Genomic DNA, 12,851 nt, shown 5'->3' on the forward strand with positions numbered 1-12,851 from the left:
AATGTTTTAGGCCCAACAGCGTTCCAACTAACTCTCCGACAGGAATAATGTTTTAGGCCCAGCAGCGTTCCAACTAACTCTCCGACAGGAATAATGTTTTAGGCCCAGCAGCATTCCAACTAACTCTCCGACAGGAAGAATGTTTTAGGCCCAGCAGCATTCCAACTAACTCTCCGACAGGAAGAATGTTTTAGGCCCAACAGCGTTCCAAGTAACTCTCCGACAGTGAGGCGAGGAAGAATGTTTTAGGCCCAACAGCGTTCCACCTAACTCTCCGACAGTGAGGCGAGGAAGAATGTTTTAGGCCCAACAGCGTTCCAACTAACTCTCCGACAGTGAGGCGAGGAAGAATGTTTTAGGCCCAACAGCGTTCCAACTAACTCTCCGACAATGAGGCGAGGAAGAATGTTTTAGGCCCAACAGGTTCCACCTAACTCTCCGACAGTGAGGCGAGGAAGAATGTTTTAGGCCCAACAGCGTTCCAACTAACTCTCCGACAGTGAGGCGAGGAAGAATGTTTTAGGCCCAACAGCGTTCCAACTAACTCTCCGACAGTGAGGCGAGGAAGAATGTTTTAGGCCCAACAGCGTTCCAACTAACTCTCCGACAGTGAGGCGAGGAAGAATGTTTTAGGCCCAACAGCGTTCCAACTAACTCTCCGACAGTGAGGCGAGGAAGAATGTTTTAGGCCCAACAGCGTTCCAACTAACTCTCCGACAGTGAGGCGAGGAAGAATGTTTTAGGCCTAGCAGAGTAACTCCATTAATCTAACAATATAATGCTCATCTTTATTTTTTTTAAAGCCGATTGAAAATATGATAGATTAGCCTCCTTCTGAACACCTGACAAGTAGCAGACAGGTTGCTGGATCAAATCCCCGAGCTGACAAGGTAAACATTTGTCATTCTTCCCCTGAGCAAGGCAATTAACCCACTGTTCCCCATTCAGTTGTACAGCTGACTAGGTATCCCCCTTTCCCTATAAAGAAATGCATGTCGGTGTTGGGAACATGGCGCTGGTATATCTAGGCCTAAACTTCTCTTCCTTTAGATTTAGATTGTAAATATTCATATCATACAGTGGACAACTAGACCTATGGGCATACAATGCCCTGTTGCATTCAGCACTCAAATCTCAGACAGCTGAACCATTGTTTTAGGAAAGTAAAAACCAATAAAACAATATGCTATAAATTTGAGTGTGCTACATATCGATTTTGATTTGTTAAAGACAGTTAAGGACACGTAACTGTGGATCATTTGGCCAATATAGCTTGTTCATATTGAGGAGGTTTCTTTCTCTTTCCCCCTTTCTACTCTCGAATATGAACGGGTCTCTCAGATCCGAACCGGCACGGGTCTGTTTGGATCCGTTTATCCACGGGCCTTTTTAGGTCCGACTGCCCTCAGGTCCATTCAGAACGGTTCTGTTAAAAAAAATATGTATTTATGCATATCTGGCCGGGTGGGAAAGCCAAGGATCCAGAACGGATCTAACTTTTTGGACACCTCTAGTGTGAAGGGCACCCGTCTTGAGTCGTGCACATCTCAATGGGCTTTTGTTAAGTCAAGCCTTTCAAAGTGGGTTGCATTCTGGGCAGGCAACTTGTCTTACAGTCAGAAAACACACTAATCTTATTTTAGTATTTACAGTCTATGCTGGATCAATCAATACATTTTCTGACGGATTCAAATATACATTGTGTGTCCTGAAGTTTCTTAACAAAATGCATTCATTTTGCAATGCATCTTATGGAATATTTATACAATTGAAGTAATAGTTGTGAAATGCTTAAAAGAGGATAGGATAAAACCCAGACAGTGCTGTACTCACAGAGGCAAAGATTTTGCTGATGGCCGCTTCAATGTGGTAGTCTTTGGATCCACTGTCCATATTCCCACTGATCATGTAGGCCATGGACTGAAAGAAAGGGGAGGGGAGAAGAGGACATGAAAATCCCAACAGGATACCAAAATAAGCTCCCCGTCATCAAGGCAAAGGGAGGCTACTCTGAAGAATCTCAAATATAAAATAGATTTTTGATTTGTTTAACACTTTCTTGGTTACTACATGATTCCATCTGTGTTATTTCATAGTTGTGATTGTCTTCACTATTATTTTACAATGTAGAAAATTGTAAAAAGAAAGAAAAACCCTTGAATGAGTAGGTGTGCAAACTTTTGACTGGTACTGTACCTACATGTACGGTCACAAGAGTCAGGCCTCCTTATTGTTCCTAGAATTTCTAAGTAAACAGCTGGAGGCAGGGCTTTCTCCTATAGAACAACATTTTTTATGGAATGGTTTGCCGATCTTTGTCTCAACCTTTAAGTCTTTTACTGAACTCATCTCTGTAGTAGGTCCTATGATTGAATGTAGTCTGACCTCTGACCCTATTATGTGGGCTGAGTCACTGGCTTGCTAGTGCTCTTCCATGCTGACCCTAGGACGGGTGCATCACGTCTTGCCAGGCTTTTTCGCTATACTTGACTTGAGTGGGTTAAGTCAGTGACGTGACCTTCCTGTCCTGTTTTGCACCCCTCGGGCTCGTGCCGTGGGGGAGATCTTCGTGGGCTATCCTCAGCCTTGTGTAAGGGTAGTAAGTTGGTGGTCTGTTGATCTCCCTCTGGTGGTGTGGGGGCTGTGCTTTGGCAAAGTCGGTGAGGTTATATCCTGCCTGTTTGGCCCTGTCGGGCGGTAACGTCAGACAGGGCCACAATGTCCCCCAACCCCGTCTAAGTGCCCAGTATCTATGCTGCAATAGTCTGTGTGTGTGTAGGGAGTTTTTCCGAGCCCCTGTGCTTTTACACCTGCATTGCTTGCTGTTTGGGGTTTTAGGCTGGGTTTCTGTACAGCACTTTGAGATATCTGATGTTCTATAAACACATTTGGTTGATTGAGTAATGGATTATGATGTGCATTATGCGATGGCTTCCGTCTTTCTGCCAGTGGCTGTAAGCAGACCATGCACAGGTGGCGCCTTAATTGGGGAGGATGGGCTCGTGGTAAAGGCTGGAGCGGAATAGGTGTATTGGTTTCAAATGCATCAAACACATGGTCTCCAGGTATTTGATGCCATTCAACTTGGTCCGTTCCAGCCAATATTATGAGCCGTCACCCCCTCAGCAGCCTCCACTGATACCATGTCAGCTGAAGTGTGGTGAGCATTTTGAAGTAAAATGGCTGCCAGGGCATCACCCATAGGGTGCTACACATGGTGGTGGTTGAGGGGAGTTTCTCCTCATACTATGTAAAAGAGTGTTGAGTGTGTGGAAAAGCAAGATATAAATTGATCATCAATCATTAGATAGTCTGTGTACCTCAGTGACATATTGCAGCATAGTCATGCGTGCCAACTTCTCCTGGATAGCTCCATAGGTGTGGATCTTACTGCCAAACTGGACCCTGTTGGCTGCATGGTCCACCTGGGCAAAGAGACAGGACAGGCGTCAGTATGGGAGGTCAAGAAGTGCTAAAACCAACACAGTAACAGAGCTTCAATGAGACTAGACAGACTCAACTGAAGGGCAAATAGGAGGTAACACTTTATTTGGATAGTCCCACACAGCGTTACTCACAGCCTGGGTGATGACTCCCTTCATGGTGCCGGAGAGGGCGGCGGCCATGCCGAAGCGCCCGTTGTTGAGGATGGCCATGGCCACCTTGAAGCCGCCACCTACCTCTCCCAGGACATTCTCAATGGGTACCGGGACGTTCTCAAAGTACACCTCCGCCGTGTTGGACGCCTTAATGCCCATCTTCTTCTCAGGGGGACCGCTGTAGGAGGTAGAAGGTAAGGAAATGTTAACGATAACGATACACGTCGTCACGTTGTTGTGTCTTATCTACCTTCGATGAATGCATTGACAATATGTCACCTGGATAAGAGTATTTGTTTAGTGCCTCCCAAGTGGAGCAGCGGTCTAAGGCACTGCATCGCAGTGGCGTCACTACAGACCCGGGATCGATCCCGGACTGTGTCACAACTGGCCATGACCTGGAGTCTCATAGGGCAGCGCACAATTGACCCAGCATCGTCCGGGTTAGGGGAAGGTTTGGCCGGGGTGGCTTCACTTGGCTCATCGTGCTCTTGCGACTCCTCAAGGCGGGTGTTTCCTCTGACACATTGGTGCACCTGGCTTCCGGGTTAAGCGGATGGGAGTTAAGGAGCGCGGTTTGGCAGGTCATGTTTCGGAGGACGCATGACTCGACCTTGGCCTCTCCCGAGCCCGTTGGGGAGTTGCAGCGATGAGACAAGATCATGAATTGAAAAATGGGGAGGGGGGGTGTATGCGAAAGGTGGTTGCTTAAAGCCCGAAATTAAAACGTTTTTGTTTTGTCTTTTAGTCTGCAACTTCTTTAAAATGTGGATGTGCATCTTCAGGACAAAAACTTCTTAAAATATTCACTAAAAACAAGACTATGGACAGACAGAAAATATAGAGACTGGGATAGTCTTTAAATCAACAATCATGTGAAGCTTCTAACAAGAAACATACAGTACATACTCTTACGTAAATTCCCCCATTTCAGACCTCCCTCTTCCAATCCCTCACTTTCTCCATCCTTCCATATCTTTATCCATCACCCATCCGCTCTCCATCCTTTCACCCATCCCTCCATACACCACTCACTGTGTCACTCCTCCGAAGCTCCTCTCCACAATAAAGGCTGTGATTTTGTCTTTCATTTGTCCTGTCTTCTCATCCATCATGGGCATCTTGGCAAACACTGTGAAGATCTCAGCCAGACCACCATTACTGACAACACAGACACAGGATAAGTCAAAGAAAACAATAGCAATACTGTATACAACCACAACTCTATATTAGGACCCCCCTCAGAACAGCCTTAATTCGTCAGGGCATGGGCTCCACAAGGTTTCAAAAGCATTCCACAGAGATGATGGCCCAATGTTCCAACGCTTCCTACAGTCGTTGGCTGGATGTCTTTTGGAAAACTGTGGAGCATAAAAAACCCAGCAGTGTTGCCGTTCTTTACACACTCAAACTGGTGCGCCTGGCACCTACTACCATACCCGTTCTAACGCACTTAAATATTTTATCTTGCCCATTCACCCTCTGAATGGCACACATACACAATCCATGTCTCAATTGTCTCAGGTCTTAAAAATCTTTTCTCGCCTTCATCTAAACTGATTTAACAGGTGAAATCAGCAAGGGACCATAGCTTTCAGTCTATGTCATGCAAAGAGCAAATGTTATAAAGCGAGAATGCTTTACAAAACCATTTTTTTCTCCTATCACCCAAAGCTGACAAGACTACATGACTCCATTTTATCCCATCTAACTACTATCACTTTTCCTTTAATGTGTCTGTAGACTGCAATTCAGCATGTACAGTTCAAGTCTTCCAAATGGACAATGACCCCAAGCATACTTCCAAAGTTGTGGCAAAATAACTTAAGGACAACAAAGTCAAGGTATTGGAGTGGCCTTCAAAGCCCTGACCTCAATCCCATAGAGAATTTGTGGGATGAACTGAAAAAGTGTGTGTGAGCAAGGAGGCCTACAAATCTGACTCAGTTACACCAGCTCTATCAGGAGGAATGGGCCAAAATTCACCCAACTTATTGTGGGAAGCTTGTGGAAGGTTACCCGAAACATTTGACCCAAGTTAAAAGGCTACCAAATACTAATTGAGTGCATGTAAACTTCTGACCCACTGGGAATGTGATGAAAGAAATAAAAGCTGAAATACATCTTTCTACTGTTATTCTGACATTTCACATTTGTAAAATAAAGTGGTGATCCTAACAGACCTAAGACAAGGGATTTTTACTAGTATTAAATGTTATGAATTGTGAAAACTGAGTTTAAATGTATTTTGCTGTGTATGTAAACTTCCAATGTAGCTATGACTGTGTACAGGACATAAACCACAGTGTTTGCGCCATACTAAATGATAGCACAATGTTGGTGGTCCTGCAGTACCTGATCCAGATCTTGCCTCCATTGAGGATGTAGTGTTTTCCACAGGGAGAGAGGGTAGCGAGGGTCTTTATGGACGCAGCGTCGGAGCCACTGGCTGGTTCAGTCAGACAGAAAGCAGCCAGGGTCTCACCTAGATAAAAGAGGAAGAAAAAGAGAATTAAGGCCAACAGATTTGAAATGCCTTATACGTGGAATTACAGTCTAGGTATAACAATACATAGGCAGAACCAAATAAAATGACTAAGAGAGAGTAACGACAAAGCCTCTTTATTTTACTAGGCAAGTCGGTTAAGAACAAAATGTTATTTTCAATGACGGCCTACTGGGGATCAGTGGGTTAACTGCCTTGTCAGGGGCAGGAGGACAGATTTGTACCTCGTCAGCTCGGAGATTAGACCACTAGGCTACCTGCCGCCTCTCTCACCTGTGGCCAGCTTGGGCAGGTATTTCTCCTTCTGGGCGGGACTACCAACCAGCAGGATGCCCTTGAAACCGATGGACTGGTGGGCACCCAGTGTGATGCCAACCCCCAGGTCATGCTGACCCACGATCTCCACCAGCCTGGCATACTGTTCAATAAAAAAATAACGTTAAAACATTAGTGTACTTAATTTACACAGTACTCTAACAGTCTGTGTCCTCTGACAATAGTACACAAAAGGTAAAAAAACAAAAACAACTGAGTCTTGAAGGTTATTTTGCAGCCATCCTTATCAAGAGCAACATACATAGCTCAGTTTCATGCTGACTTTTTTCGACGTGGATATTCTACCACAGGCACATCATTCTTTATCCAGTGGTCTAAGACATGGCTTGAACTTTATGGTAGTATCCTTCACAAACAGCAGCTACGCCACCAACACCTTACAGTGTGTTTCAGTGTGTTTTTAACTATGCTTGTTGGGAACCAGAATTCCCCACAACAATAGTAAACAAACAAAAATGACCAAATAGGGACATTTTGTTGTCCGCACAAGGTCAAATGCTATTTCAATGGGGTTTAGTGTTAGAAACTAGGGTATGGGTTAGGGAAAATATATAATTTTTGGGAATTGTGTGTCCCCACAAGGTTAGTTGTACAAGACTGTGTGTGTGTATAGAGATAAAGGTGTATGTTCTCACCTGTGTGTTTGTGAGGCCCACACCCCCAAGGTCCTGGGGGACCTGCAGACCAAAGGCCCCCATCTCTTTCAGGCTTTCCATGGTGCTGTCCTCCACCTTCTCCAGGGAGTCATTCTTTGCTGGGTCATTCACCTCCTACAGCATACCATATATACAGTTGAAGTCGGAAGTTTACCTACACTTTAATCTGTGAAGAGCACAGGGCGCCAGTGGCGAATTTGCCAATCTTGGTGTTCTCTGGCAAATGCCAAACGTCCTGCACGGTGTTGGGCTGTAAGCACAGCCCCCACCTGTGGACGTTGGGCCCTCATACCACCCTCATGGAGTCTGTTTCTGACCGTTTGAGCAGACACATGCACATTTGTGGCCTGCTGGAGGTCATTTTGCAGGGCTCTGGCAGTGCTCCTCCTGCTCCTCCTTGCACAAAGGCGGAGGTAGCAGTCCTGCTGCTGGGTTGTTGCCCTCCTACGGCCTCCTCCACGTCTCCTGATGTACTGGCCTGTCTCCTGGTAGCGCCTCCATGCTCTAGACACTACGCTGACAGACACAGCAAACCTTCTTGCCACAGCTCGCATTGATGTGCCATCCTGGATGAGCTGCACTACCTGAGCCACTTGTGTGAGTTGTAGACTCCGTCTCATGCTACCACTAGAGTGAAAGCACCACCAGCATTCAAAAGTGACCAAAACATCAGCCAGGAAGCATAGGAACTGAGAAGTGGTCTGGTCACCACCTGCAGAACCACTCCTTTGTTGGGGGTGTCTTGCCAACTGCCTATAATTTCCACCTGTTGTCTATTCCATTTGCACAACAGCATGTGAAATTTATTGTCAATCAGTGTTGCTTCCTAAGTGGACAGTTTGATTTCACAGAAGTGTGATTGACTATGAGTTACATTGTGTTGTTTAAGTGTTCCCTTTATTTTTTTGAGCAGTAATATATATATATATTATATATATATATATTTATTCTACAGCACCCACGAGCCAGCCTGAGAGACAGAGGTCAGTTACAACCTGGGCCATGTTCAGTAGTATTGAAATGGAGGAATACGGTCCAATACAGACAATAATCTAATAGATAATCAAAACTATTGAAACTTGTCCAATAAGAAACCTTTTGCTACAGTGTTCCCTAATGAAGGTGACCCTTATGACAAATCTAGTGGCAGTAAAGACATTTAGCTTGAATAACTTAGAGGAAATATGTGTTGTGGTTTACTCTTTGTAAAATAAAATAAACATTTAGTCACAAAAACAAAAAAAAAGGTGAATTGAAACTCACTTCAAAGAATTTGGAAACGGGTGGGACTAACTCCTGGAGGAACTGGGTCTGCTCCTCGTTCATCACTGGAAAACAGCAAAAAGACCACAACCGTTAGATGTTCCAACATGTCTCCGTTACATCATCCCTAAGTGGCTGCATAACAATACATGACTAGTCCATTCACCTGAGGGGAAGGGAAAGACCTGCGAGGGGTTGATCTGGCCCTTGAACATGTTGACGGCGAAAGACTGGGACTCCTACAAGAGATACATGGGGTCATGTTGATATATCATCAACTGTCACAAAAAAAAGCAGGAAATGCATACTGTACTTCCTAATGCATTTCAGAGGGATCTAAGCGCAGCTCAGTCATAATTGTTGATCTTGAACTTTAAAACATGGAGACCCAAACAGTAGCCACATCCAGTATGGACAACCTCAGTGAAGCAGTACTCTATAGGGAGGAAGGCTGATCTAAGAACACATACCACGCTCTGTGCCTTCTTGGCAGTGGCTGCCTTGGTTGCTGTGGTGGTGCCAACAGCCTGCTTGTCCAGTACTGCCTGTAGAGAGACAAACACAAACAAGCAAAATCATACAGAGAGAAGAGATTACAACCATAGAAATATAATCTCATTCTAGTTCTATAGTTACAATATGTTAGAGAGATAGGGACTGAAAGAAGTGAATTTCCAATGGATTATTGATAGGTAGGATCAGGATAATTGAATGGAGTGGTACAGTACTTTAGACAGGGGAAATGGGCAACAATCGAAGGGGTTTGTGAAAGCTACAGTAGGAGACCCTGCTCCTATACACAAGGATTAAATATGAAAGATAAACAATATATTACTCTTAAGAATTTGAGTGTTCATTTAAAAACAAGGCAACATTAAACATGTCCCCCACGAATGATGCCACGCCCCGGGGTGTCTTGGGTCAATTAGTGACAACAATTTAAGCTGAAAATGGGACAACATGCTTGATATAAGTTGCAGTTGATTACTATAGTACCACCCTTGGGCCTATCAGTGTAATTTTGTAAATTACAGATATCTATGGCAAGACACATCATTCACCCAAGTTGTCAAAATCAGGCCAGTGGTGTCTGGGATGTCGAGTGGCTTAGCAAGACTCATAGCTTTAAGTGTTTTTCACAGAATTGTTAATGGCAGAAAATCCATCATGGTGGACCGTATGGGTCCATGAGGCAAATGTGTTCCTTGTGAGGAGAGGGACCTATTGTCGCATTCAAGACAACTGGGAACGCTGGAGAAGAAAAAAAAAGAAGCTCCAACTGGGATTTTTTTTGAACGGTCATCCAACTCAAAATTCCAAGTCGGAAACTTAGGCCTCTTTCTAGAGCTCTGACTTTCCGACCTGGAGATCACTGACATCATGATTTGACCTCTTTTTTTCCCAGTTGAAGTGAAAGCACCATATGTACAGAATATCATGACTTTAGATCAAACGGGGTGAGGGGCGTGACCTTTTCATGTATGCATTTTCAATCACTTGTTATAGCGCCACCATCTGGTCTACCAGTGATATTTTGTAAGTGCCGGATATCTATGGCAACAATAGCCCATCACTTGTGAATGACGCCCAGCTTAAGGCAAAAACAGCCCAATTACTTTTTTTTTGCAACTTTTACAAATCATAGTCGCACACCTCATGTAGCCCAGCCCATAGTCCTATACGTTTTGATAAGGTTTGTATCACAACTCAAGTGGCCGAATAACTTCTTAAAATTAAGCACATTAATCCGCTTTACAATGGGTGTAGAGTCTAACTGGCATTCCTACACAGAGCATGAGATTCAAGTTAGGGGAAGATCATTTTCACCATAAGAATGCACCTTTATAATAAAAGCATTACATGCATAATCGCATTTGGGTCACTTTTGATAATGGTGTTTTCAAGCTAATGGGACATTCACATTTCAAGCCTATCGCGGTGTGCACATTGCTGTGCTTATAATGTGTAGAAATAGCCTAATAGCTGGTCAACATTTTAAGCTAAACGTTCTGATGTTGTGTCAGCCACATTGCGTAAAATATGTTTTTTGATGCTAGAATTTGTATTCATTTGGGATCTATCGCATCCCAACAACTGTCCCAGACTATGTTTGGAATATTTATTTCTCGCACAGAATAGAATAGTTGACCTTTGTACTATGGGGATAGTAGATTGACATAGGCTAGAGCTGTTCGTTAGGCCTACTCATCTTGTTGGCTGACGAAAAGTAAATGCAGACAGTTCTTCCAATATGCACCTTGGAATGGGATAAGGACATGTGCAGTTGCGTCCCCGATATGCTCACTAGCATGTGAGAAAAACCCAATCGTGTGACAGAGAACCATGTGAATGACAGGTGCTTTGGCACGCAGCCAGGAGAAGGGAATTATAATTATTTTTTCATCCAAAGGGCACAACGGCCACTAACCGCAAAAGGTCTGGACTTTTTTTAGGGCGCATTACGGCCACACATATAGATGATGCAGCTGGGAAATTTGAGGCATTATCAAGTGCTTGTCAAATTGTGAATGAGAGACTGATGAAGTGTATACAGCCTGCGCAAAAAAAAAAGTAGAGCTCATGCCTTTGATGTGACTTTTTTCAAATCCTCATTACTCTCATCATGCAGCCTTACAATGCATTAAAAATCAAAAGCATATAGCCCAGCATATGTATGACAACTAAAGTTACATAACTATAAATGAAGCATATTGGAGTACCTGTTTCTTTGTTAACACTCAACACAGAATAGCCACATGTGTGCACTCCCTCAAATTGTTTGGAGAAAATATCCTTTATGATAGCCACATTAGCAGCTAATTAGCATTTCATTTTTGGGAGGTGAATACAGGCACATATATTGATAAGTCACCTTGTCTGAGAGAGATTTACATGGTTATCAAAACGTCACGCCAGGGTAAGCCTACACCCAACAGCCCTTATTTTAAGTGTTTCTACAATCCCCTATGGGAAAAATGTATGGTGGAAAAACAATTGGAACCATTTCCCTGTTTGACCACTAGGTTTTATGGTTATTATGACTCATACTGTGGTACTCTATTGACATGGTCATTGGTCAGACACATGTACTGTGTGACCTGGCTGTGTCCTGCTGTCCCCTGTCTATCATTGAATGGAAATAGAACTCAGCGCCACCTATAACCTAGATTGGAGTCACGTGAGTCCACGGTGAACTTTCCCCCACTTCTCGATGCTACTACATATCCTGATGGATATGGTAGGTCCATATAGGTTACCTCCACTGGAAGCAATGTCATCCTTTTATCAGTTACGCTTATCTCATTTGGATAACATTTTATTGATACAACATTATGACGCAGCATGGTTTGTTTCAACACCTGAACACATAACCCATGAGCTGTCAAGATGGCAACATAAACGCCCCTGTTTAGAATAATCACTGTTACAATGTTTGATCATTGATACAATGTTTCCAATTTTAGCAGGAAAACCAGTGCATGGCTGTGAGTGTTGTGTTTTATGACAGCGCACTGCCTACCTCCGCGGCCTGCGAAGAAGCATAGAGGCGGGCATTCTGCGTGGCTGCTGCTCCGATCTGCTTCTGAATCCTACACGAATACAAATACGAATTGAAAATTATTTAATGTATATAAATAAATCGTTTTAAAGCGGTTTTGTCAATGAGAATGTATTTACTTACCCGGAAAAGGCAGGGGAGATACGAAGTGCTGTGCACAAAGCAGGAGTCAAACTCACTTTGCCCAAAAGCATATTGAACGACCGCCTTAACTATCTATAGAATTTGGTTAAAGAGAACTGTTTGATCTTGTGTCCCGAATCAGCGCTCCAAATGGACGAATTTGTCCTTCTGAGTCAAAATCTGTGACTTATTCAAGTAGGCTGCTGCCGTTGTGTAACCTAGAAAAAATTACACTGAAGAAAATGGCCAGAGCATAGAAAGAGTATTCTAGACACACCAGCTGCCTGTCTGACCGGGTCTAGACAGCGTATACGGAAGACTTGTCTAGCTTCTTGGAATCTATGCACAGGACACAGCGGAAATACGGAAGTGTAGGCTGCATAGAGTGACGAGGTGGAGGAGGAGCTACGTAGACTCTTCCGGTCCAGAGGTAATTTAGCAATTCATTGTAGCTCTGTAGAGTCTCTATTTGATCTACTTTTCTCGAGCCAATTAGCTTGTTCCATTCCTGGATTACTCATTATACTAATACATTCCGATTTAAATCAACAAATGCGATAGTTTAAAAAAGGTTAAGGGGCATAGGCTGTGTTGGCAAAATCACTACATATCCCATCCAGTTGTCATAGTTCCAAGACCAGTCAGAAACGTCTAGGTACGCAAATGACTCCTGTGGAACTCAAAACTGAATTTGCATCCAGATTAACGCCTTGATCACGCCGACAGTGTTTCGCGCAAAATGGTACACAGCATCATCTGAATATGTGTGCAACAAAAGTTCAACATTCACCTTCTGCTACAATTTCTGT

General features: G+C 43.8%; 1 protein-coding gene across 1 annotated transcript in view; it reads right to left on the reverse strand.

Moving 5' to 3' along the window:
- acadvl (acyl-CoA dehydrogenase very long chain) overlaps positions 1-12,355 on the reverse strand; it is a 37,676-nt gene extending 25,321 nt beyond the window's left edge. The window contains exons 1-12 of the mRNA XM_042300043.1: positions 12,043-12,355; positions 11,881-11,950; positions 8,831-8,905; positions 8,527-8,599; positions 8,361-8,425; positions 7,077-7,211; positions 6,379-6,523; positions 5,955-6,084; positions 4,635-4,760; positions 3,579-3,777; positions 3,321-3,425; positions 1,834-1,920 (exon numbers count right to left, since the gene is read on the reverse strand). Of these exons, the coding sequence (XP_042155977.1) occupies positions 1,834-1,920; positions 3,321-3,425; positions 3,579-3,777; positions 4,635-4,760; positions 5,955-6,084; positions 6,379-6,523; positions 7,077-7,211; positions 8,361-8,425; positions 8,527-8,599; positions 8,831-8,905; positions 11,881-11,950; positions 12,043-12,113 (1,281 nt within the window). The 5' untranslated portion in view covers positions 12,114-12,355. The remainder of the gene's footprint in view (positions 1-1,833; positions 1,921-3,320; positions 3,426-3,578; positions 3,778-4,634; positions 4,761-5,954; positions 6,085-6,378; positions 6,524-7,076; positions 7,212-8,360; positions 8,426-8,526; positions 8,600-8,830; positions 8,906-11,880; positions 11,951-12,042) is intronic.
- Positions 12,356-12,851: the final 496 nt, after the last annotated feature.

Source organism: Oncorhynchus tshawytscha, linkage group LG17 (assembly GCF_018296145.1).
Source record: "Oncorhynchus tshawytscha isolate Ot180627B linkage group LG17, Otsh_v2.0, whole genome shotgun sequence".
In the NCBI taxonomy this organism is placed as follows: Eukaryota; Metazoa; Chordata; class Actinopteri; order Salmoniformes; family Salmonidae; genus Oncorhynchus; species Oncorhynchus tshawytscha.